The sequence below is a fragment of the Ammospiza caudacuta genome, chromosome 8 (genome assembly GCF_027887145.1).
Source record: "Ammospiza caudacuta isolate bAmmCau1 chromosome 8, bAmmCau1.pri, whole genome shotgun sequence".
Taxonomy (NCBI): domain Eukaryota; kingdom Metazoa; phylum Chordata; class Aves; order Passeriformes; family Passerellidae; genus Ammospiza; species Ammospiza caudacuta.
This window is the reverse complement of record NC_080600.1, coordinates 19,108,124-19,132,981: the sequence shown is the minus strand read 5'-3', so window position 1 is coordinate 19,132,981 and position 24,858 is coordinate 19,108,124. Positions and strand designations below refer to the sequence as shown.

Below are 24,858 nucleotides of genomic sequence, written 5' to 3'. Positions count from 1 at the left end.
TGCTCTTGTGGGCTTGTTTGTTTTTGTTTGTTTTGTTTTTCCTAAATTGAATATCTCTGCATAGTCTCTTCCTTAGTGACATACCAGACAAGAAGAGTCAAGAAATTGCTTGCCTCCTCATACCTCATACTTTTCAAGCCATCTTTCAGATTTGATTGCATAGTATTTATAAAATGTGCTCTATACCATGAACCCTTTTTTGTCACAATACAATTACTTTAATTATAAATGATTTAACCAAGTCCATCGAGATCACAAAAGCCTATTATAGCAGCGTGCTCATACTGATGTGCTGTAGTTAAGACTGCGTCAGCATTTTCATTATAGCTGTTTTCCAAGCTATGTAACTAGGATGTGTTAAAAAAAAAAAAAATCTAGGCTGAAATTTGACATACAGAGGCTTAGCCAGAGAGTTAATTTGACACTGGCAGCCGTGAATAAGAGATGGGAAATTGCCAGAGCCATAAATGACACTGCTTTATAGTAAAATGTCTGCCTGTTACACAAAGCCAATTATTGCAAAAGTAAAAATTGTCTAATTCTTGAATATTTCTTTACTTGTCAGAATTCATGTAGGACAGAGAATGTGAAGGATTGAGTTACCTTGTAAAGGTCTGTTTTCTTGGCAAGATCTGAATTTGTAAGTGGACCCAAATTAATTCAGATTGTTTTATTTACCAAAAGGGAAAATAGATGTCCATCTGCTGCCTGTAAAATGGCATCACTGTCTCAAGAAGAAAGTTGGTCTTCAGTGGCAACTGTCAGAGATCCAAGTTGTGTCCTTGGCTTTTTGGGCTGCCTGTTGGTCTTGAGAAAACCACCTGTGTTTGTTACCCGTTCTGAGATGCAGACCAGAGCTCCTTGATATAGGCATGCCATAAAGGCTGTAGTGGGTACACCATACTTCAAGATCTTTCAGTAAAACAATTTTGATGAAATCGCAAGCTATTAAAATCAGTAATTGTTGTGACTGAAATGCAGTTTTGTACTTAAGTATTGCTATGTTGAGAGCTGCTTTTAAAGACCTGCAAGAAGAAGAGTTCTTGGTCTACATTATATTCATGTTAATGTGTCCTTACTTAGAAATGCTTTTGGGGATCTGCTAGAGTAGAGGAGGTCTTTGACAATTGAGGTACTGGTTTAGGTAGTTGTCTTTACATTTTAAGACAGCTCTTGGCAGAACTGTACTGATACCTTTGTTAAAGCACTGGACTGGCTTAAATGGCTTGACCCTCTTTTTTTCATCTATTCTGAGACCAGAGTATAAATTGTGACTCATCATAACATGAGAAAGTACAGAAGAGCATATTTTATTTCTTTTGGTGACATGATAGAATTTATGAGGACATGCTGGCTCTGACTAGCTGGGTCTGGTATTTCAATTGTAAAGTTATCTTCTAATAAGGTAATGCGTGCTTTAGCATGGTGCTGCTGCAGGCCAAAATTTTTCTACAGGTCATTAAAATCATATTAATTTACAAAGTCTTAGTTTATACAGGAACTACAAAAGTAATGGAAATAATTTCCCCCTTTTCTTTTGCACTTAAATATCATTAAAAACAGGAAATTAAAATTTAATAGTGAATTAAAATGGTAAAATTTAGGCTGTGTAAGAAAGTAATGGAGGAATGAATTCAAACTGCCCCAGTCTATATAACTCAAGGCTCGTGGGCAGTACAGCACACACAAGTTTCAGACAAGTAGGCCATCCTATTGCATATATGAATGCAGTATCCAAGCACACAGGATTAGTGAGCAACCAACTTAATTTGTAATTTCATTTATTTCTGTACTTTTACTGGTTTGCATTTTAGCATAGTTGTATTTAGGTAGTTCTAGTTGTATTTAGTTAGTTCTTAGGGTTAAGGTTTTTGATTGCCACTAGTTGGATGTCATCAAAAGGGCTGTGGCCCCTCACCATCACTACCCTTTTTAATCCTTGGGGAAGGATAACACTTGTTACAAGAGAATCTTTATGCTGTGAAATCACTTTTTTGTTAGATACTGCAAAGAACTAATATTCTGTAGAAACTAGTTTTTCACTTAGTAATTGATAGGACAGAAGTACAAATTTTTTATTGTTCTTAGACAGTAAATCTAAAATCAAATGCTCAGTGAATATAGTGTTGCTTGAATTAGTTAATGGTGTACTGTGAATCTGTTGAATGGACTTAGATATGAGAGGCAGTCATGAATCTGAGACAAAAATACAGGACTTCTGCTTTGTGGCTTTGTGATTGGAGTGCTGGCACATTGAAAATTGCACATTAATATTTTATGAAGTATAACCAATAGAAAATGGTCTCTAAAGGTCATCCTTGATGACCATCTTTGATGGTGAAGTGGTATGGAAATTTAGTGGACAAAGATTGATTATAGAAGTTCTTTACAAACGCACAGTTGTCAGGAATTTTTGCACACTGTAGTGTATCATTGGCTATAGCTATGTTGAATGATAGTTTGCAACACAGCAGTGTTCCAGGTAGGCCAGGATTAGCCAAGTGCTCCTAGCAGAGTTAGCAACACTGGAATTTTGGACCATCCATACTGGCACACTTATTGCATTATTCTGTGCTGCACCTCCATTTTCACTTGCACTTAATTTGTTAACAAAGATCTTGGGTGTTGATGTTCTGCTGCTGTCCTGCCGCAAGAATGAGTAGTATTGCTGTCTTGTATCAAAGCAAGGGGCTTTGGCAACTGAAAACTTCATAGGTGTTTGCAGAAGTAGAAAAGTCAGTTATTTTTTCATCTCATTCTAACTCCTGTTTATTTTATTGTAGTCAAGGTAGAAAATTACTTTTAATCTGTTTGTGCTTTTACTTGAAGCAGTGGCAGAAAAATGTGGCATAAGCTATACTGACATTTTTTTACTGGAGAGGGGTCTAGGTGTTTTCCTCTATTTCTCCAAGTATGACCTACAGGACTTAATGCTCCCCAAGTTCTTGCAAGTTGTAAAGCATTAGTGTACTGCAATTTTTCATGGTATTTTTTGGAATCCCCCCTATTTCATTAATTAATCAGCTGAAACCTTCCTCTAGGTTAAGCACTTCTTACACAGAGAGGTAGTCTACTCTATCATTTCATACGCAGTAGAGATTAATATCTATTTTTACTTCTCTAAATTTGTATCAGCACAATAAGGACAGTTTGCACCAATGTTTTGCCTTTTAGGATGCTGGGACTCTTCATCCGTGGTATTGAGGAGAACAGCAGATCTAGGCGTGATGGTCTTTTCCATGAAAATGAATGCATTGTGAAGATAAACCATGTGGACCTTACAGATAAAACCTTTGCACAGTAAGTGCTGGTTTATATTTTAACTAGCCAGGATATTATGCAGTGCTGTGTTTAAGTGATTTGTAAAGGGATTAATACTCATTTCAGAAAAAAAAAGCCTATAAAATTGCTATGTGGCAGAAACTTCATAATTTTCTTTCTGAAACCTCCAAATAAGATGTAATTTGAGGAGTTTTAGTGAACTTACTGTGCTTACCTAATTTAATAGCATTAAGTTTTATAGTTGCTATCTTCCCTTTCTAGTTCTTCTATTACTTTTACCATATTTTCTTTGTAATTTTTTATTTCATAAGACCTTCAGAATGAGTCAACATAACAGCATAGTGTTTAATGTTCTTTTGCAAATGAAATAAGATGTTTTTATTGTGCTGCAGCTTTTCAAGCATTAATTTTTTAAAAAATACTTCTACTGTCAGACTATGATTACTTGAGCTAAATGGAAAGTCTTACTTCTTATGACTTTTATTAAAAGTCTGTTGACATTTATTATCTATCTCAAATAATTTTTAACTAACAGGTTGTTTTGATCATCTATGGATTAATGTGGCATTGTTGCTCAAAAGAATAGCCTCTCAAATTTCACAGATATTTACTGTAGTAATTAAATAGTAATTTGTTTTTGCTCTCAATCCATATGTTCAGACAACTGAGTGATTGTTTATAATATAACAAAAACTTACTGAGATGTCAAGGGAGTCGAGGCTTAACTTTCTAAACAGTAAGCCAAATGTTCAAGGCTTCTAGACTAAAATCAAATACATTAATTTCACAGTTAGGAATAAATATTTACAAAATAAGTTTTCACGAAACCAGTGTAGTTCTGTAGCATAGGTATTCTTGTTTCTGAGACTGCTTTTTCCCCTCCTGATAGCTTTTTAGCTACAACTTTCTGCATATTTGGTGGTAAAAGCACTTTGCTTTTACAGAACGGCTCTATACGTACCATTCTCTTCCATCCATGCAATTCCTAAATAAGATATCAATTTTAGCAGAACATAATTGTCTGTCTGTATCTTGTTAAAACATTCATTGCCCCACTGTGCAGTTTGGTAATGAAATTTTGCAAATAAGGTTTGCTTGAATCAAAACCTCTCTTTTCAAAATCCTGTGTGATCTTTTCTTTACAATGTGTTGTCTCCTCTGTGTTTTCTTCTGAGTGTAACTACATCTCCAAAGGCTTTCAGCCCGTGAGGTGTTTGTGGAGTGGAGGACTCTGCATGTTTTTCTGTAAGATTACTAGATTGTGGGGCAGTAGGAAATACTTCAGGAAATTTTCTAGTTCTCTGTCAGACTTTCCTTCAAAATGCAACATGCAGGACACTTTCCAAAAGCTTGTGTAAAGTTTTGGGATTTGGAAGGACTATTTACCATAAGAGTTAGCTTAAAGAGATTGGTCTTGTTAGACTCTCTCTCTCTGTTATTGGGAGAGAAAAGTGTCTTAAAGGTGACTCAGAGCAGAGCCTAATTTTTTTGGGCTAAGTTTCCTTATGTTACAAAACCAAGTAGTGTGGTTGCAGTGGCAATTGAGGAAAAAATACGAGTATTGAGGGCTTAATGTCTGTTTGGGGACAGGGGAGAACATTTTAGATGAGCTCTAACATATTCCCAAATCTTGAATTGTTCTGCTGAATTATTTTCCAAAATAGTTTTCTTCATCATCTCTCTTCCCTGGCTGTGGAGACTGGCTGAAGGCTCTTTCCAGGCTGAAGCTAATCTCCGTGAGCATGCCTTTCGTTTTCATTTTGCACGATGTAACTGTGCTAACCTGACAGAAGTCCAAGTTAAAGAAATCCACTAATTGTAAAAGCTACAACAAAGTGTTGTTCCAGTGACTGTTGACCCAGAAATAACAATCAGATTCTCCTTAGAGAGGAAAATCTGTTGGCTGGTTTCAAATTGACATTTCTTCATAAACCTTGTAAAAGCTGTTTTAACACTTGGACTGTTACATGGTGTCTCTTTCTAATTTCAGCAGAGACTTTCTAGTATTGCTCCTGACAATTGCTTCTTCTGCAGCTGTAGCAGCAGCAGCCTACTTTCTGTATTCCCACGTTTATAATAGCTATATATTGGGACTGTTGGTCTACTTTTTCATTTGCTGCTAATCTATTCAATTACATTCTGTTGTGCTGCAGAGTTTCTAGCACCTCTTTTAACTGACTCGCTTACTTCTTTAAAGTATGCACTTGAGGTCTCAAGAAATATAAATTTCTCCATTCATTAGTTTTTCCCTTTGAAGTGTAGCCAGTTATTTTGCCCCTGAAGACTGCATTTAGACTTTCCCATAGGATGTCTTGAGTGATTTCCACTAATTTTTGTTTGAAGGATATCTTATGTTTTTTCTTGCATATATTTTAAATATTAACCTTTTGAAACTGAGTTATTAAATTACCTTGTAACATAAGACCAAGCAGCTACTTACAAGGATGAAGATGGGGTGTGAAAGAAACAGTTAACATTTTCCATCTTTTATGCTGGAAGTGTGCCATGGCTTCTACTATCAGGGTAAGGTCTGTCCGTGACAACTTTGAAAGGCTATAGGTGAATGGATAACCTATAATCTCTGCTGAGACACTGGAGCCCAGTCTGTTACAGCTCTGAAACACAACCCTTGAGGGTGATACTAAAAGAATGCCTCCCTACAACATTCTCCCTGCTGTGTTTCTTTTCCAAATTTGAGATTTCTGTCTGGCAGCATCACCTCTCAGTGAATGTTGCTATTCTGATTCTTGATGCTTTTGCAGTCAGTGTGGCAAGACTGGTTCTTTCCCTCAGCAGTACCCATTGGGACTGACCCCTGACTTCAATGTCTTCATGCTACAGAAAACCCTCCTAAAACAGCCTCTTTTCCACCACCTGCAGTTGCAAGGTGGATATATTGTGCAACTCTGTTCATCTGGGAAAGCAGTAGGTGTGTTTGCAAGACATTTATATTTGCAGTGCCTTCCTTCCTGTGTCAGTGTAAAAAAAAATAAAAATTCAGAAGTACTTTAAACATTGATTCCTGTTACATAACTGAGTGTAAATCCAAAGCCAAGACTTGAGCAAAATAGTGACTCAGATTGACATACCACAGAAGGGTAGGAGATAAATGCAATGTTCTTAGAAGGACTCTATGATTTATTTAAAATTTAATGTAGCCATTACTTTCCCTCTTGCCTCAATTCAGCTAAGCAGAAGTTTTCAGTTTTTAATTCTCAAACTGCACTTGAGCTACTACCTCTGTTCATACTCAAGTGGTCTTCTGCAGTATGGAAGAAAATCCATCCCTTTCAACAGAAGGTAGGAGAGAAAAGCATAGAAAGAGGAAAGTCTCCTTTGTTCCTTTAGAATCCAAGGTTTGTAACATGGCTGGATTGTCCAAATCTACAGGTTAGTAAAAATCCAGGGAAGGCTTTATGAACAGTTCTTTTGGCCAACTTGTCTTAATCCCCCTTACAGTGCATGGGAATCTGAGCATGGTGTTGTTACCATGGTATCAGTTCACAGAATTATAGAATGGTTTGGGTTGGATGGGACCTTAAAGATGATCTCATTCCAACCCCACAGGCATGGACAGGGATGTCACATACTAGATCAGATTGTTCAGGGCCCCATCTAGCCTGGCCTTGTACATTGCCAAGGATGGGGTATCCAGAGCTTCTCTGGGCAACCTGTTCAAGTACCTCACTACCCTCTGAGTAGAGAATTTCTTCTTAATGTCTGGCTTAAATCTTTCTCTTTTTGTGTAAAGCCATTCTCCATTGCCCTATCAGTATCAAGGGGAATAGTTCCATTAAATGCTCTAACACAGTTTTTGGTGTTGCATTTGAGCATATCTGTAAAAGCACGGATTATGTGAAATCTTCATATCCATATTGCAAAAGGTTACTGCTTGAAAGATGTAATATCAACCTATTTATTTATCCATTTATGTAAAAACACAAATAATTGCACCACTTTGGTCATCAGATTTTTTTCCTAGTGTCTATGTATCCCATACCCTCATCCTATTTTATTGCTGTGTAATCAGCCAGGAGTTGCATTAGGGATTACAAAGGAATCTGAGGTGCAATTAGACTGGATTTGGAAAAAATGGAGAGTTGAGCTTGCTTGGAGTACATGTATTCACCAGAACAATTGGTGGTGAGTGCTTAGTGTGCCTCTATGCCAACAAGAAAATACATAACAGACAAGCACTTCAAAAAAGCAGCAAGCTCTATCTTCAGCAGTCTTTTGCCATCAGAACTTCCCTTTCTGATGCTCTGCATGAAGAAATGTGTTCATCAGTTTATTCTGGCTGGTATGTTTTCATAGCAGCTTAGGAATTCCAACAGATATGCTGCTCCTACTTGAAATGTAAGGAAATGCTGTAGTTTCGAAATCTTATTTCATGTGTACTTTTCTAAAAAAGGGATGCTATAGATGTAAACATAAAGTAAACTTTCATCTTATTCACTGTAAACAACTTCAAATTTTGCCCACGTTTTCTAGTTTGTCATACGAATTTTGTTACCTTTCTTTTAAAGGGCTCAGGACATCTTCCGTCAGGCAATGAAATTTCAAAGTGTCATCTTGGAAGTCCTTCCTCCGTATAACCGAGACCAGTATGAAAAGTCTGCTATAGCTCCTCTTTGTATTCTGAATAATGAAGAAGGAGTTACAAAAACAAAAATTCCACCTCCTCTTCATCCAAAACCTGCTGTGAAAACTATTAATATTTCTGGAGCAATCTTGGAGTCAGGTGTACAGGGAGCACTGCAACAAGCTAAGAGCCCCAACCTCCCACGTCTGGGTAGAAAGCCTTCTTCTCCCTCACTGTCTCCACTTATGGGATTTGGCAATAAGAGAAATACAAAGAAAATAAAGATAGACCTGAAAAAAGGTAAGTCTTTGTGATAATATGATTAATTCGGTATCATGTTCTCTATAGTAATACCTTAACCTTTTAATTTAACAAGTGACGTTGAAGACACAAGTTATTTATAATTTAAAAGTACCAAAACTTTCCAAAGGTATAGCAATGTAAAGAGTAAGTTTTCTACAGTGGGCTTTTTCATAAATTTTGGAGGTGTGTTATCCAGATTTACTGATTAGGACATCTGTTACTGACTGTGGAAGCAATTTCATTAGCAACAAGTGATTTTAAGAGATAGTTCAGTCTTTTCACATGTATAGAATCAAAGTTTGAACTGTTTGCTGGTCACCTTTGTTATTTTATTTAATTGACTAATTGACCGCAACAGTGTTATGATGTTCTTTTAAAGATATGTTTAAAAATCTATTCTGCCATTTCATGTTTTCCAAGAGCTTGACCAGAGATTTACCTGTCTTTCCCTTTTTTATTCTCTCCAAACCTTTCTTTTTTTCTTGCATATTTATTCAGCTGCCAGGAGGCCAAATTTGTGTGTGTATAACTTTAATTGCTGCACCATGCAGCTGTGTGTCTTTGAATGGAATAACAGGTTTATGAACATGTAGTAAAATGTGCTTAAGAAATTTCTAATTAGCATTTGTGTTTTTTATTTGATTTCTGTCTCCGATTTGGCTGGGAGTAAAATTTGATCCTAGAAGTGGCCCTTTTGAAACTGTAACTTTATGCTCACAACACATTATGAATGTAATCAAGCTCTCATTTCTTAATTTTTTGTTGTTTCTTTACCTAAATCACTCATTTTTACTTCTGTACTCTTCAGCTTTGTGTTAATAAAACCCATTTAAGAATGTCCCTATTCTAGATCTAATGCTTTTGATTTTGAAACATTTATATTTCTGGAAATTATATCAATGTGATACTGACATCATGATATCTTTGAAAACTACTACATGGGTAGAAATACCACTCAATATAAAAAGATTTTTATGGCCTCTGCTATTCCCAGTGATTTTAGTGGCTTATAAGCAATACCTGCTAATATTTATTTTACTCCCTAATTACTTGTTATAGCATATCTGTTAACACTCGAGGTTGTTTATTTCTAAGCAGCAAACAACTTCACTTAATGGAAGGTTAGAAATACCTCTTTGTCCTTTTTGAACAGCACATCAAGTTTTCCATTCAAATCATGTGATATTTTTCCCATTTACCAAATTTCAGTAAAACCTGCTAAATTATATTTATGCTTATAAATAATTCAAATTGCTCTGATTCCATGAAAAATGATTGACATTAAAGTGAAGATTAATATTGTAGTGACCTATACAAAAGGAAAATGCTTTAAAAAGAGAGTTCTTTCTTGTTTTTTATTATTATTTGCCTACCCAAGTATTTGCATCTTTTGCTGTTTTAAGAGTGTCTGGGTATATGTTTGGACATCAGTAGACTTCTCCAGACCATGCTTGTGTTTACAGCTTTTTGTTTACCTTCTTTTTTTAAGAGTTAACATGAATGAGTCTCCAGGATTTTTAGGAGTTAACATGAATGAGTCTCTGGGATATCTTGCTGACATTGTTTGCTTACTTTTAATGATCACTGTTTACATGTTGAAATTTATGTTGTGTGTTCCCCATCTGACATTCTAGGTCCAGAAGGACTTGGTTTCACAGTGGTTACCAGAGACTCTTCAGTACATGGTCCTGGTCCAATCTTTGTGAAGAATATTTTACCAAAAGGTGCAGCAGTAAAAGATGGTCGTTTGCAGTCAGGAGACAGAATCCTGGAGGTGAGGATAAACATCCTTTGTATTTGCATTGCTTAAAATTGATTGCTAGCTCTGTCATAAATGTTCTATTTCCTCATACATATTATTGATGTATGGAACTACAGTCCTTGCCCTTGGTTTAAAAAGTCATGCTCACAGTTTCTATCTCACTTGTTTGTCAACAAGTGCTTTACACCATGAGGTGGAAAAATGGTTCTTTTCACAAGGGTCCTTGAGGTGATTGAACAAGGGGAACCTGATAAAATCTTGGGTTTTAAAACAGATAAATGTATTGATTTAAGACCAAAACATGTCTAGCCTCTTAAGCCATATACAAAAATCTCCAGTTAATATCAAGCTGGTAAAGTGCTCATTTTAAGGCAATTTTGCTCAAATTGGTCTGTTGAAAATTTTCAGATATCTTGTGACTTACAGTCTTATTTTCTAATGGGTTATTTCTACTTACTAACCTCAAAAAGCTCTTAAGGTAAACAGTTTTAATACTAAGGTCTTGTTTCTGCACTTTTCATCTTCAAAGTGCTTTACAAACTAATTAAGTCTCACAAACCCCCTGCAAGGCGAGTAAGTACTACAGAGCTGCTTTAACAGATGGTGAAAATGAGGAGGAGAAAGGTTAAGTAATTTGTGCAGGGCCAGAGGGGGAGGCAGTATGGGAGCTGTTGCTGATTCTTCTTTGCTCTCAGTCGCTGAATGACACCTGTGTTAGGTGAGGAGAACCTAATAAACCTGCTGAAAGGCAGTCAGAGATAAGACACCCTCTGTTCTTTTGTGGCTGATAGGTGAATGGACGGGACATCACTGGCAGGACCCAGGAAGAGCTTGTAGCTATGCTGAGAAGCACAAAGCAAGGCGAGACTGTCTGTCTGATTGTGGCTCGTCAGGAGGAGGCCTTTCTACCTCGAGAGCTGGTAAACTTGTTATTCTTTCCCAAAGAGTGACTTTGAAACAATTCCATGGTTAAATACTAGCCCAGGAAATAGAAATTGTCAGCTGAGAAATGACAATAAGAGGTAGTCACATAAGACTTGTTTCCAAGAAGTATTTATACTCAAATTTGATTTTGAGGGTGTTTGATTTTTATCTACTATAGATGCAATTCCACACAATCCGATTTTTCATCCCCAAAAATGACAGCATAAGCATAACTCACAGGGGAATACTGTAAATTAATTTTGCAAGCGTGAGGTCAAGCATAACTAAAAATGGGTTATTCTCTTTCAGAAAAGCAACAAGCTCTAAACCAGAAATTTAAAGTGCATGTAATTAGCTTGCAGCTTATCACTGGCAAGCTAGTGAGGGTGGCTGCCACCAGGAGATGTCTCATAAGCCAGGTGCCCAGTTGCAGGAGTGGTGAGGAATAGAATTCTGCTGCACTCCTTACAAATTTTGGAAGCAAGCTTTTCCTTGGCTGCTAGCCTTTGACTTAATAGGCTTTTGGTTGTCTTTTTTCCTTCTGAAGTACTTAATTTTCACTTTTGTTTTCTATTAACACTGCCATGAAACTCTGTTCTCTTTTCTCTCACATAGGGAACTGCATCAGAGTAAAAGTGCTATCTGATACATGCTTGCTTCCCCTCAGAGAAGGTCATTTCTTTGGTTCCCTCTTCCTTATCTTGATTGATGGCTATACTTGACCTTTCATTAAGTCCTCAGGATAAGGGAAGGACAGCATTTCCTGCTTTTGTCTCATTTTATCTCCTTCAAAGAACACAAACCGCCTTCATCCTTTCCTTAAGATGCTGCCTTCTTGCTTTTCCTTTAGACTGTTGTCAGGATCTTCTACAGAAGTACTCCGTTATGTTTTCTCACAGAACATTGCTGACAGTTTTCCTCTTGTTTCCCTGTTGCCAGTAGGACCTTGCTGAGGTCAGGGTTGCCTGTGACAGGATAGGGAGCTGGAAGGGTGTTCAGGTTCTCTCATGTGAGTCGTTTCTCTTGTGCTGCTGCTGCCCACTTTTTCTTGTGAGCAGTTGTGACGTGTCTTAGCTAAACTATTTTTGTATCGATTTTTCCTTTTTATTGTGTAATTTTTAAGGAGCATAATGGTGGTTTTCAGCCTTGTAATTGGGCATTTGTTGTCAGTGATTGCCAAAGCACCAAAGTTGGTCATTGAATTGCTCTGCTGAGTAAGCCCTGAGTTGTAGAGTCAGTGTCTGTGTGGATCAGAGGGAAATTTGAGTATCAAAGTACTAAATTATCTATTCTATGTAGAATTTCTTTTCATTCACCAGCTCTTCTAAATAAGAGCTTGCTTTTTGAAATCACTAGCCATTAATAGTGTTTTCTGGGGTTTTTAAGTTATAATAAAGCACATTACTTTAAAAATGTATGTTAAAAAGTATGCATTCTTCTCTTTTCTCTCCTGTTCCCCCAACGTTATACTTATTATGTATTGTCATGGTGTGAATTCTTCTGGAAATCACTGTAGCAGTGTGTGTGTATAAAAGATTGGAAGAATCTAAAAGCTGTTTATAATTTCTACCTGCCACAATTGTGTGATAATAAATTTTAGTCTCTACAGCAAGGATTAACTACCTTTCAATGGGTGATTTACTTATGACTGGCATGATTGAAATCCAGGAAGTAGCCACATTTATCCTGCTGGCTTGACCTTCTCTTAGATTGCTTTCTCTGTGATAGAATGATGCAAAGCGATGGCCCTGACTGTAACAGTGAGGATGGGGGAATTCTAATACTTCTCTGTGTTCCTCATTATCTCAATCAAGTACAACATAATAAAAACAAGAATTACTGAAATATATTACATAAGTTTATGGAACCAGCCCATCTAAATTAAAAAGCCCTTCAGCAACATCTGGTAGCTTACAGCAAAAGTATGAGTTACCATCCCACTAAGCTACCAGATGTTGATGCTAACATGCTAACACAATGCTTGTTAGAATTCATGAGGTGTCTGAGAATAGTCTTAACAAAGATTTTTTTTTTTGTGATGGTTTAGCTTTTTTGTTTGGTTTCAGCTTTAGCCATGATATTACATTGGACTAATCCTCTGCTACTTCAAAAGTTACAGTACTGTTTTATCAAAGAGCAGAAAAATGCCAGCACTTTAAATGTTTGTTTTTGGAAGGAAAAACAGTGGATAATCCGATGTTTTTCGAGGACAAGCTGTAACTGAGCGCCCTGACAGTGTAACATGCATGCAAAATTTACCTGAATACTTGGGGATGTTTTTAATGCCTGGCAATAATATGGTAATTGCTTTATCAGACTTGTTCTTGCTTTGTGCAGGTCTCCAGGGACTGTAATCTGAGTTGTTTTCTTTAGATTCCCTGTTACCTGTTGAAAGAAAAAGGAGAAGGGCCACTCCCCTTCTAAATGTACCCTCTCCCCACAGTTTCCTGTGGCAAAGATACATCTGGAGGCTGGACCTATTAGGAACCCATGCACAAAAACCACTTTTGAGCATGTTGTTCCCTAGAACTGGATTTTTATGTGGATTTGCTGGAGAGAATTTGAGAACTGCATGGACACAAAGCAAATAATGTAATAAAGTCACATTGGGTTACATTTTGTTGCATGGGTCTGTAATAATATAAATTGACTTTACCTTGTAATAAAGCTGCGGCTTGGGGATAGCTTGGTCTCACGAATATTTTCTCTTCAGTATGATAGATGGGAACAGTGTTTGGGTGTTTTGTTACTGTGATCTGTGCTTATGGATTGCTAGCCAGTAGAAAAATATATTCAGAGTAGCAAGCCTTTGTCACAGCAGCCAAGATATGATGAGGATGAATCAGTGTTGCAAAAAAGTATTATTAAATTTTAGGCAATTGGGGCTTTGGTTACACTGGTTCTTGCAGCATCCGAGAGTTACAGAGTTAGTGTTTGTGCATAACAAAGGAAAAGAATTGAAAACCCTGTACTTGTAGGGTTGTTACTCGTTAAAAAAAAAAATGGAGGCTCTAATGAGATTATATTAATATATATATTGAAACAGATTAGTGAAGTAGAATTTGGACCAACCACAGGCTGTCCTCCTTATTATCCAGTTAGCCAAATGTTCCCAGTAATTCATGCCAGCTGTTGACAATGTAGCAGCTAAGTAAGGAGCTGATTCCAAAACTCCAGGGGAAGATCTTGATTCACTTAATTACTACAGTCTACGGAGTGTCCAGTGATTATTGTGTTTTTTAAGGTGCATTTGGGTTTTAAACTGTGTAACACTCTTTTCTAGAAGATGGTGAAAATTACAGAGAAAACCTGGTTGAACTGAATAGGTTTAGATTTTACAGCTCTTCTCAAAGTGAATGGAATGCACATTATGGCCATCATTCTATTGTGTTTTGGAAATAGAGTGTTTTAATCATGTGTGTCTGTTGCATCATGTTTTTTTCTCTAGGGAAAATGTATGATCTGAAAGTGCCATTTCTTTTAATAATGATGCAAAAAATTATTTACTCCCCATTTTCTTTCTTTGTCCCTGCATTGGTAAAAAAGGGAATATTGCTTGAGTGAGAGCAGCTCTGGTGCAACCCATTCTGTGCTATGATCCTTTGCAATTCTTTATTTCGTATGATGCACAGCAGCAGAGGAATGTGACTGTTCTGCAATTGCCAGAAATAGTATAGCACAAAAAAAATTTGCTTGCATTTTTCTCTAAGTTAGAGCACATGCATTGTAATTTTTCCATATCCTTTATTTTTTGTTTTAAAAATCTCTTTGACTTACAGTTGCAACTGTAATTGCTATTTCTGTGGTTTCTTGGCATATTAACTGATGCCTGAAGAATGGGGGATGAAAGGGAGCAAACCATAATTTTTATAACAATAGCTAAATGAACAACAATGTACTTAACTTGGTATTGGTCTGTAAGTCTTTTTTTACATGTGTATTATACAGGATGGAAGGAAGCAGGATGAGTGGCAAGTTCAATTAAGCATTTTTTTCTACTTACCATATGATTAACTTTTATGTTTCAGTCTTCCCCCAGTTAATTTCTTCCACTGCCTTGAACTTATATGCCTGAAGGAAAACCAGTTGGTCTATTTGTTTTAATATTCAAAGCTTAATTTCTATTACTTCCTTTTAATTGTTGCTTGCCTTTTTATGTGCAGGAAATAATAAGTGAAATTACAGCCTAGACTTAACCATTTTTGCACCTGTTTTTGTAGTTCAAAACCATGATTCTAGTGCTCAATTATCCAGAAATGGACAAATAATTTCAGGCAGAAAGTGATTCCAGCAAGCACTATTTCTCTATTGTTACCTCTGTTCTAAAGGAGATGAATTGGATAGGAAAAAAAAAGTAGTATATATTGAATTTTATTAGCGTACACAAGAAGGTGTTCTGTGTAATGAAGACAAGGATATTGTGAATGTACGTGGCCCCTTTCTTCATTTATAAACTATGTAGATTTTTTAATATCCTGGGGGTTTTAAAGAAAAGTTTCATTTTTGACCTATTCTCTTCATCTGGAATAGTTGTGAAGCGAATGTAGGTTGTGTCTACACAAACATATATTTTTCAAGACAAAACATTGTGTGCTGCAACCCCTCAGAGGTTTTCAGCTTCATTATGTATTTCAGAAGATGGTTACTATTTCATTATGTCTTAGAGTACTGGAAACTTTGAGGTTTGTTGATTAGTTGTGCTCTTTGCAAAAGTCAGTGAGAGATCAGTGTTAAGAAGAAATGTGACGATTTTTCCTGTCACGTTGAAAAGTATCTCTTTATCCAGGGTTTGTGTGTGACTCCCTAATTTACCAAAGCAGAATAAATTGCTTGATAATCCATGTACCTTTAAAAAGTGGTTGTTTTTTGAGCTCTCATATGCAGTGAAGTGTCCATAAAGGTACCAGCACAGCAAATGTGATTTTTCTATGTGATAGCAGTTGTCATCCTTCTTGAGGCCACAGACACCTTATTGCATCTAGTCTACTGTTGCTTTCTCAGTCAGGCCCATCAGAGTGTTATGATCTAGCAATGATTTACCTTTCAGAACCTACTGTTCCTATATTCTAGCAAATATGAAGAACCTTAAAAGGAGGGTCTGAAAGACCTGATCATAACCTTCATTGCCTGCAAAATCCTCTGATGGTGTTCTGCCTGCTGGTAAAGAATAAGTTGGAGAGGATGCAAGTAAGGAGAGAAAAGCATAATGTTTTCTTGCATTATGAGGTAATATATTCATAAGATGTGTTATGGGATTACTGCCCAAAATTCCTAGATTTAGGAACCCTGCCTCAGAACACTGCAAAGTGAAAACTGCTTACTTGATAATATAAGTCTTAGCTCTGAGGTTGCCTGAAATTATTTGGAAACCCACTTTAATGTATGAAATCAAAAGTATATATTCATCAGAATAGAGGCATATAAAATCTGGTCTTAACAGAAATTGAGTCTTCATATGTTTTAGATGCATTTACCCAGGTCTACAGCATTTGCATTTAATAAAACCAGAGTATTTGGGCAATTTTTAAATCCTGCTAACAAATGTAGTGCCTTGCCATTTACAAGGGTCACCAGTTCTATTCCATATACTATATGAACATTTCTAAAATCTTTCTGTCTTGGAATACATAAAGAACTTAAAAGTTTTCCTAGACTGACTTAATGTAAAACGTACGCATGTGGTGTTTGAAGTAGACGTAAAAGAATTATAACCTGCTTATTGCTTTGTTTACTATACCTTTAAAACAGTAAGCACTAAAATGAGTGAAGAGTTGGGGTTGTATGTCACCGTGTTGTGACCTGTGCCTGAAATGAATTCTGAAACGATACAGTAGCAGCACCCTTAAATTCACCCTGAAAATACCATGCAGCCTTCCATCTTCATGTGTGATAAGATTTTAGGCTCTGGGTGCCAAGGGATATTAACTGCACAGGGCTCCAGCTCAGTAGGGTGCATAAGTATGTGGCTTACCCCATCCGTGGGCTGAAAATGGGTGTTTTCACAGTGAGACTGACTTTGACTGAGGACTGAACTAGCTACTTTTTCACTTTACCTTTAAAGCTACAGTTATGTAGCTTAAAAGGTAAAGTGAAACTGCATTTTTTTAATGTTGAGCAGCAGTGCACACTAAGTAACAAATACAAAACTTTTGCAAGGGTCAGCCATTTCCTTGGTGGATTCTTCAATAGGCAAGTCATGCTAACTGAAGAATCTCCATTTCTGAAATGCACTATATCTGCCTTGGATGAAGAGGCTGAGTCTAATTTTGTTGATTTTTGAAGCTATAATTCGAGAAAGTCTACATAATTCAAACCAGACACATTCTATCTAACGTGACACAAATTTGTAGTGTACTGTGTTAACATTAAAATTATCCAAGCATGCTATCATGTATCTCCATGGATTTGCTACTGCCTTTCTTGTCTTAGCAGGGTGTGCCATTAGTGGCCATTTACTTTTTATTGTAGTATGGAGTACAGATAATTTTAAAGCCAATATAAATGTCAGAAATGCTAAAGATGAATACATGCAGCAATGATTTCAGTTATTTACTAGATTGTGACAAGATTACAGCAGTGTATTACCTTTGAGTATTACTTTTAAGAGTGTTACAATATGTCTATTGCAAAATACAGTGCAGATTTTGCAGTGACTGAATGACTGACCTGTCAGCAATGTATTTCTTAATTGTGGCTAAGTGCTTGGAAAGAATGTGGAGCATAATGCAAATAGGGAGTATCTTCTCTTCAAGCTTTTCTGCCAATTATAGTTATGTGGTGCCACAATGTAAATATTTTTATCAGAAAGTCATTGCAAAAGGATGCAAATGTCTTATTTCCTTTATAAACCTTTGAAAATAACCCTCTTGGGTCTTTTGCCTTTTGCTGTTGGCTCTGAATGGCACCCCAGGGAGTTGACATCTCTTATCAGAAATGAGCAGCCAGGCAAGGGGCAGTCAGCATATTGAGAGGCCATATTAGTGTGTTGGTCAAGGGCACCAGACAGGTACTGAAAGGTCTCATGTTGTGTCAAACAAATGCTATTTCCTTCCTGCCTGAGTGAGAGCTAATTTTTTTGTAAGCTTCTCTTTTGGCAAAAAACACAATAAGGATATATAAGGCAACCTTTCCAGGGAGACATTAGCATTAGGTTATCACAAATCCACAGATTAAAAGTGCTGTGGTCAATGAGAACAGATATTGTAAGATTAAATAAAAGGACTAATTGAAAGTGGTGTCCCATGGTAGACAGAAGATTGACACAACATTGTGTAGATATAACATTGACACAACATTGTGTAGATGGACTAAGTAGAAAGTGGAAGAATAAAATGCACAGATACTTTTCTCAAAGGTTATAGTTATGATTGTACTGCTCTGGTGACTTAGCAGTTGAGTGTTGTGGGAGTAGGAGAAGGCTTAAAAGTATATTCTCTGTGGTGTTTAAAATACTGAGAATTTATTGGTGAGATGAGTAATATTTTAGATTTTTTTTAATAATCCTTTATTATAATATATTTTAATTAAGAAATTAGATATCTGAGGTAGAGATGTGCTTCTAAAAATTAAAATCATTGGCAGGAGATTAATTAAATGTATCATGAGACCCTTAGGTTTTTAGTCTGCATTGCTGAATATTATTTAGTACTGTGTTATTAGGGCTTTCTGCTTTCATATCTAGCAAACTATGTTCTCTCACTTTTATATAAACTCTACTCTGAACTTTTCGATCTGGTTTCTGGTGATGTCAGAATTGATTTTACTGAAGTTGCATGCAGGTATATCAGTAGATTAAAACAGTTCTGTCCTGATTTCCCTTGAGAGAGATAGTACCTATTTGGTTGTTTGCTCTGCTGTGTTTAACCACCAAATCTGGACAGCAAGTGAAAAGGTTTCCTCTTAGGTAACTTCTCTCTGTTGCCTTCTGGTTCAGGAAAGAGAGAGAAGATCTTTGTCTTTCCCAAGCAATTGAGAGAGGGGGGGGGGAGCTGCTTAGTGTGCTGGATGGTGCAGGCAGGAGGGAGCTTTGAGCAGCAACTGTGGCTGGCAGTCTACTATAAAAATTAGAGAACAAACATCACTAGGCTGCAGGAATGTGATTATCAGGAGGGGACTGTTCAGAGCTTGTTGCAGCTGTAGAAGCCATTGAAAGGTGACAGCTAAGATTTAGCAAAGCTGAAGGAAGGACCTGCCTAGCAAGGACAAAATAAGCAGTGGAGACTGACTCTTGAAGTGTTGGGTTGTTTTTCAGTTTTGTGTTGGAGTTTTGTGGTTGTGGGTGTTTGTTTTGACTTGTGTCTCTGCTGAGTAAATTCTATTAGTACTTTAGATTGTTCCTGTCTCAATGTACCCCTCTTAAAGGAAAGAAATGAGCAAAGGGAACAAGAGAACTGCATGGATGAATAGAGAACTCCTGTCATTACTCAAGCCTAAGCAGGAAATACACAGGAGGTAGAAACAGAGTCAGATCACTTGGAATGAATATTGAGGGGTTGTCAGAGTAACTAAAAACAAGATAAGGAAGGCCACAGCCTTGGAATTAAATCTGGCCGAGGATGTCGAGGACAACAAGAAGAGTTCTTCATATAAATACCTCCATAACAAAAGGAAAACCAAGGATAATATGGTGGGGGCACTACTAAACGTAACAGGGAGTGTGGTAGCAGAAGATGCAGAGAAAACAGATTTACCAAACACCTTTTTTGCATCAGTCTTCATTGTCAAGGGGTTCTCTGGGATTCTCTGGCCTGGGAGACAAGGGTAAAGGAATGTTGGAAAGAATTTCCCTTGGTCAAGAAGGATTGAGTTATAGACCACCTAGGCAAACCTGACATCCAAAATTCCGTAGACCCTGATGCAATGCATCCATGAGTGCTGAGAGAGCTGTAGAGGCCATTCATAATCATCTTTGAAAGGTTGTGGAGGTCAGGAGTGGTGCCCAAGGACTGGAAGAAAACAAATATCACCCCAGTCTTCAGAAAGGGCAAGAAGGAGGATTCAGGGAACTCTATTTACATGGATAACAAGAAGGTAATCAGGAGTAGCCAGTGTGGACTCACTAATGGTAGATCATGCATGACTAACCTGATTGCCTTTTACAATGAAACAAGTACCTGGATGGATGAGGGACGTTGTCTACCTCGACTTCAGCAAGGCTGACACCACATCTCTCACCACAGTCTCACAGGCCAACTCAGGAAAGGTGGACTGGGTGAGTGGACAGTATTGAGAACTGGCTGAACAGTGGCACTGGGTCTTATTGGATGCCTTGGTGTCCCCCAAGGTTCAATACTGGGCCCATTATTCATCAGTGACTTGGATGAAGGGGCAGATGCCTCCTCAGCATGTTTGCTGGGAGGAGTGGCTGATCCCCCCCAATTCTGTGCAGCCCTTCAGAAGGACCCTGACAGGGTGGAGAGATGGGCAGGGAGGAGCCTTCTGAAATTCAGCAAAGGTGAGTGCAGGCACCCACATCTGGGGAGGAGTAGCCCCACACACCAGCACAGGCTGGGGACTGCCTGCTGGAGCAGCTCTGTGGGAAAGGACCTTGGGGTCCTGGTGGACAGTGAGCTGTTCCTGAGCCATCAGTGAGCCCCTGTGGCCAAGAAGGGCAATGGGATCCTGGGTGCATTAGGAAGAGCATTGCCAGCAGGTCACAGGAGGTGATCCTGCCCCGCTGCTCAGCCCTGGTGAGGCACATCTGGAGTGCTGTGTCCAGTTCTGGGCTCCTCAGCACAAGAGAGGCAGGGAGCCCCTGGAGCCAGCCCAGAGGGTGGCAACAAAGATGATCAAGGAACTGGAGCATCTCTATTATGAAGAAAGGGTGAGGGAGCTCAGGGTTGTGGAGCCTCCCTCACTGGAGAAGAACCATCTAGACACAGTCCTGTGCTGTGTGGTCCAGGATGGCCCTACTTGTGCAGGGGCATTGGGCCTGATGACCCACTGTTCTCCTTTCCAACCTTACCCTGGTCTGTGTGAAAGTCCTAGAGTCTGTAGGCCAGGCCTCAAAGCTCTAACCATCCTGAGGGATCAACTCTTAGCTATCTGGACTTCGATTTATGTGAAGAATTCTTGTTTATCCTGCTACAGTTGAGTTACTTTCCTATGTCTGCTGTAGGGAATAGCTTCAGTGGCTACTATTGTTTAATTCCTGAACTGCTGGGGTATGATACATATTTTATGGAAAATACATTATGTCGTTGTTGACTGGGCAATTTAAATAAATAAATAAAATAAAGCTGTAAGTTTTTTCTGGGCTAGGAACATATTTGTGTTGCAGCTCATTTCATTCATTCTGTGTTTGAGTGAGTTCAGAATCTAGGATGATCTTGGGGTAAGAAGTGTTTCTAATAGAATTCAAGGTTTAGTGTATTGGGGAGGGTTTGCTTTACCAGACCATAATTCAGCTGGTGGTGGTTGCTATATTGTGAAGTATTAATGTCTTGGGGTAATGTTTTAGCAAAGTCAGGGAAATAGAAGCAGTAGGAATCCAGCTCTGTGAGTCACTGTCAGCATTTAATATTCATACCTGCATATTCTAGGAACAGAGGCCATCATTCATTAAATTAGTTGCCCAAATGAAGCAGTTAATTGATGAGCTGTTAATTAAGGATGGCTGGAGCTCTTTTTGTCATCAGTGAAAAGGTATTGCTTGGGAAGAGCATTATGATCAGGATAATTATTTGAAAATATTTAGAAATTATAGGATGAAATCAAGATTCTAGATTTTGTTTATCCTTTTTTTCTCCTCTGGTTTTCCTCCTTTCTGCTGCTTCTTACATGCTCCAACAAATAAAATTTTCAGTTTTGTATTTGCACCAAATAGTCTTGATGTTCTAGACTTTCTACCACGCATTTACTATCCGATGCTGTACAATGAGTATCTGAGCAAAATTTTAAGGAAGTAAAGACAGAGTTTACTTTCTGAATTAATCACTGACTTGTAGATATGCATCTTCTTTCCTCTTACCCATCTTGTGAAATCTTTGAATTGACTTTCAGCCTCCATCATGGGTAACAAATTTTTGATTGTACTGTTGGATGAAGCTCAACATTACTTTAAAATCAGCTTTTACTGGATCTTTGGATAAAGCTGAATATAAATAATGAAAAGGAGAGATGGTTGGGATGATTGGACTATGTTAAACAAGTAACTTGTGAAGGACTTAAAAACATATTACAGGGTTCTCCAGTAATAGGTAAAAGCAGCTTACATTCAATTTACTGGCATTTTGATATGATTAAGTGATCTATTTCATAGAATTTTTTTAGCAAGGAAAATGGTAGACAAATGTCACAGATTCCAATTTAAGTACTAAGGAAAACTTAGGAAATACTGACAAAAGTTTGCTGTACTTGTGTGGAGTCCTGCTGAACACACCTGGTCATGCATAGAGCGATATGGTAGCTTACTTAACAAGCTCCAGTGCACAGCATAATTATGTTAGAGGAAGCTGGGAAATGGAGAACAGTAAACAACTCTGTTGGGTGACCAAATTCAGCTTTAAATGAAGTCCTAGTTTGTACTGAGGTAGTGCTATAAAGCAGTTTGTGACTGCTCTGGTTAAGACAAGCAGGAGCACCAAGAGCTTTGTCCTGAGCTAACCACCCCCCTCACTGCCTTTCTTGGGATATGGGCCAAGACACAACCACAGTATTGACATGGAGAAGGGGCAAGTCTAGTGCAGATGTCACAGATTAAAGTTGAAAGAGAGCAGAAAGACAGAGGAACTGCTTGCCTAGTGAAACAGGAAAGTAATACCAAGTCCTGTCCTAAAGGCAGGAGTCATCACATGTCTGAGACCCTGAGAAGAATTGCTTCTGTCCAATTCTTGACAGGATGTGCCAGTTGAGTAGAGTTCTGATCTAAGAGTTCAGAATCAATTGACAAGAATATGTGCAAGTTGAAAAAATCAAAAGATTTGGCAGAAAATCTTTTCTCTAAAACCTTGAGAAAGTTAAATACAAAATGGTTATGTTAGAAGGCCGGTAGTGGTTTTTTTCCTTACACTGGTTCTTCTGAAGTCAGAGGAGGAGTGTTTACAAGTTATCATTCTGTATTGCTCACAGCTGTTACAAATCTATAGGTTTTAGGGGGTTATGTTCAGGATGTCGATATCCAGACTAAGAAATAAAAGTGACAGATGTGTGTAGCCGAGAACTCTTTACTTCTGGTGAACAAAAACAGAAGCACAAATGTGTAACTTTGGTATTGGAGATGAATGCTGGTATCAAGACAATTGTCAGTGTTGGTGCTGTCATTTTTATATTTGGCAGTTAGGCAAACTGTATTGACTTTAATGTCATGTAGTTACATTCCAGGAAAAATTTAAACATGGTGCATATTGTGATTGAGTTTGATAGTTTTCTGGCTGATGGGATTCCTCTCTAACCAGTGGTTGCTCCTCAGCAGTGAAAGGGTATCTGAAATAAATGCAAGTATACTTAGGTGTTACTGTTTCTTCAGGATGTTAATTTCTGCCCTTAGTTCTGGGGTCATACTTTTGTTGATCAGACAGCATGATAGCTGAATGCACAGGTGTACTCCAACTGCTGAGGAAACATCTGTACTGCTGACACCTTTGCTGACAATTGCATTGATACTGTCTGTGCTGCAGCTTAGGTCCTGGAGGTGATCTCTCACTGGGGAAGAGGAGTGGCCCAGCTGCTGCACTCCTTGCATGTGGCCTCTGCTTGATAATGTAATATAAGAATTTGACACCCTTGGAAGCAGCAGTCAGTCATCTTTCAACTTGTAATCATCTGCTTCCTTTTCATAGTTTTTTTTTCTATTAATTCTTTAATACCACTGTTTCAAAGAATAGAAAATGTCCCAATGACAAAAAACAAAAGCTTATTAATTGTCTTAGAGTTATATGGAGAAGGAAAAATGGAATGAAATTGAATGTGTTGCATAACATTCTGCACTAACACTTTCCATGAACACTTCACACTTCATTCCCTAATAGGTCTCCTTGTCCTTGTTTTATTTTTGAGGTGTGCCAATGTAAATATTTCAAAGAAAACTTTGATTTTATTTAATTTTATGATTCTAACCTGCTTTTAACAAGACAACCAATCCTCTTCCCTTCTGCCCAGCAACAGAAAGCCCTTCAAAACTGCAGATGCAGTGTACAGTAAAAGAAAGTTCTTTCTGATCTTCTGTAGTTGTGTATGCTTGACTTGAACAGTCTTGTAAACAGCTCTCTAATCTAGAGAAAATCTTGGGATTAACTGATACCAGAAAGTAAAAGGAGCAATCACACCTCTATGGAATCAGAGTATGTACTAAGGGAGTTAGTGCAGAATACATTACTGTGCTTTCAATTTTCACCTTTGCTTTTGTTACACCAGCTTTGCTCTGCAGACAGGTTTAAGGGAAGGATAATTTTTTAAGGATGAAACTCAATTTTCAAAGGGGCATGGGATTTAACAGTATAACTGTCATTATAGTTTGTGAGCTGCATGTAAAGATGTTGAGAGTTTTATGGCTCACATTTTTAATGCAGCTGTGTATAAACGTCTTTTCTACATTCTACTGCAACATTAGTTTTATATCATGTGGAACTAAGCTATTTTACCTTCTATTTAAGCATATTCCCAGGTATCATTAAAAATAACATTTTAAGCCAGATTTTGTGACAAAATGTCAGCTAAATGCACTGTTGATTATAAAGCTGTTTCTTCAAGCTATTTTCTGGAAAAGAGGACTATTTCTTATTGTACAGTTCTGTGGACACCACTCATGCTGACTTATCACCCCTGTTTTCATGCTTGTTTTCTCCAACAGAAAGGAGAGCCAAACTGCAGTATTTTTTCTCCAGAAACCACAGAGCAGCTGACCTTTGAGATTCCTCTGAATGATTCTGGCTCTGCTGGACTTGGTGTGAGCTTGAAAGGCAACAAGTCTCGGGAGACAGGAGCTGATCTTGGGATTTTCATCAAATCTGTTATTCACGGAGGTGCTGCTTTTAAGGTATGGAAGAAGCACGTCAGGAGCTGAATG

General features: G+C 37.8%; 1 protein-coding gene across 2 annotated transcripts in view; it reads left to right on the top strand.

Moving 5' to 3' along the window:
• The window catches only part of PARD3B (par-3 family cell polarity regulator beta), a 387,748-nt gene that overhangs the window by 170,504 nt on the left and 192,386 nt on the right, over positions 1 to 24,858 (top strand). For both annotated transcript variants that reach the window (XM_058809265.1, XM_058809264.1), the window contains exons 7-11: positions 3,175 to 3,300; positions 7,809 to 8,164; positions 9,802 to 9,941; positions 10,721 to 10,849; positions 24,643 to 24,828. In XM_058809265.1, coding sequence (XP_058665248.1) covers positions 3,175 to 3,300; positions 7,809 to 8,164; positions 9,802 to 9,941; positions 10,721 to 10,849; positions 24,643 to 24,828 — 937 coding nt within the window. The remainder of the gene's footprint in view (positions 1 to 3,174; positions 3,301 to 7,808; positions 8,165 to 9,801; positions 9,942 to 10,720; positions 10,850 to 24,642; positions 24,829 to 24,858) is intronic.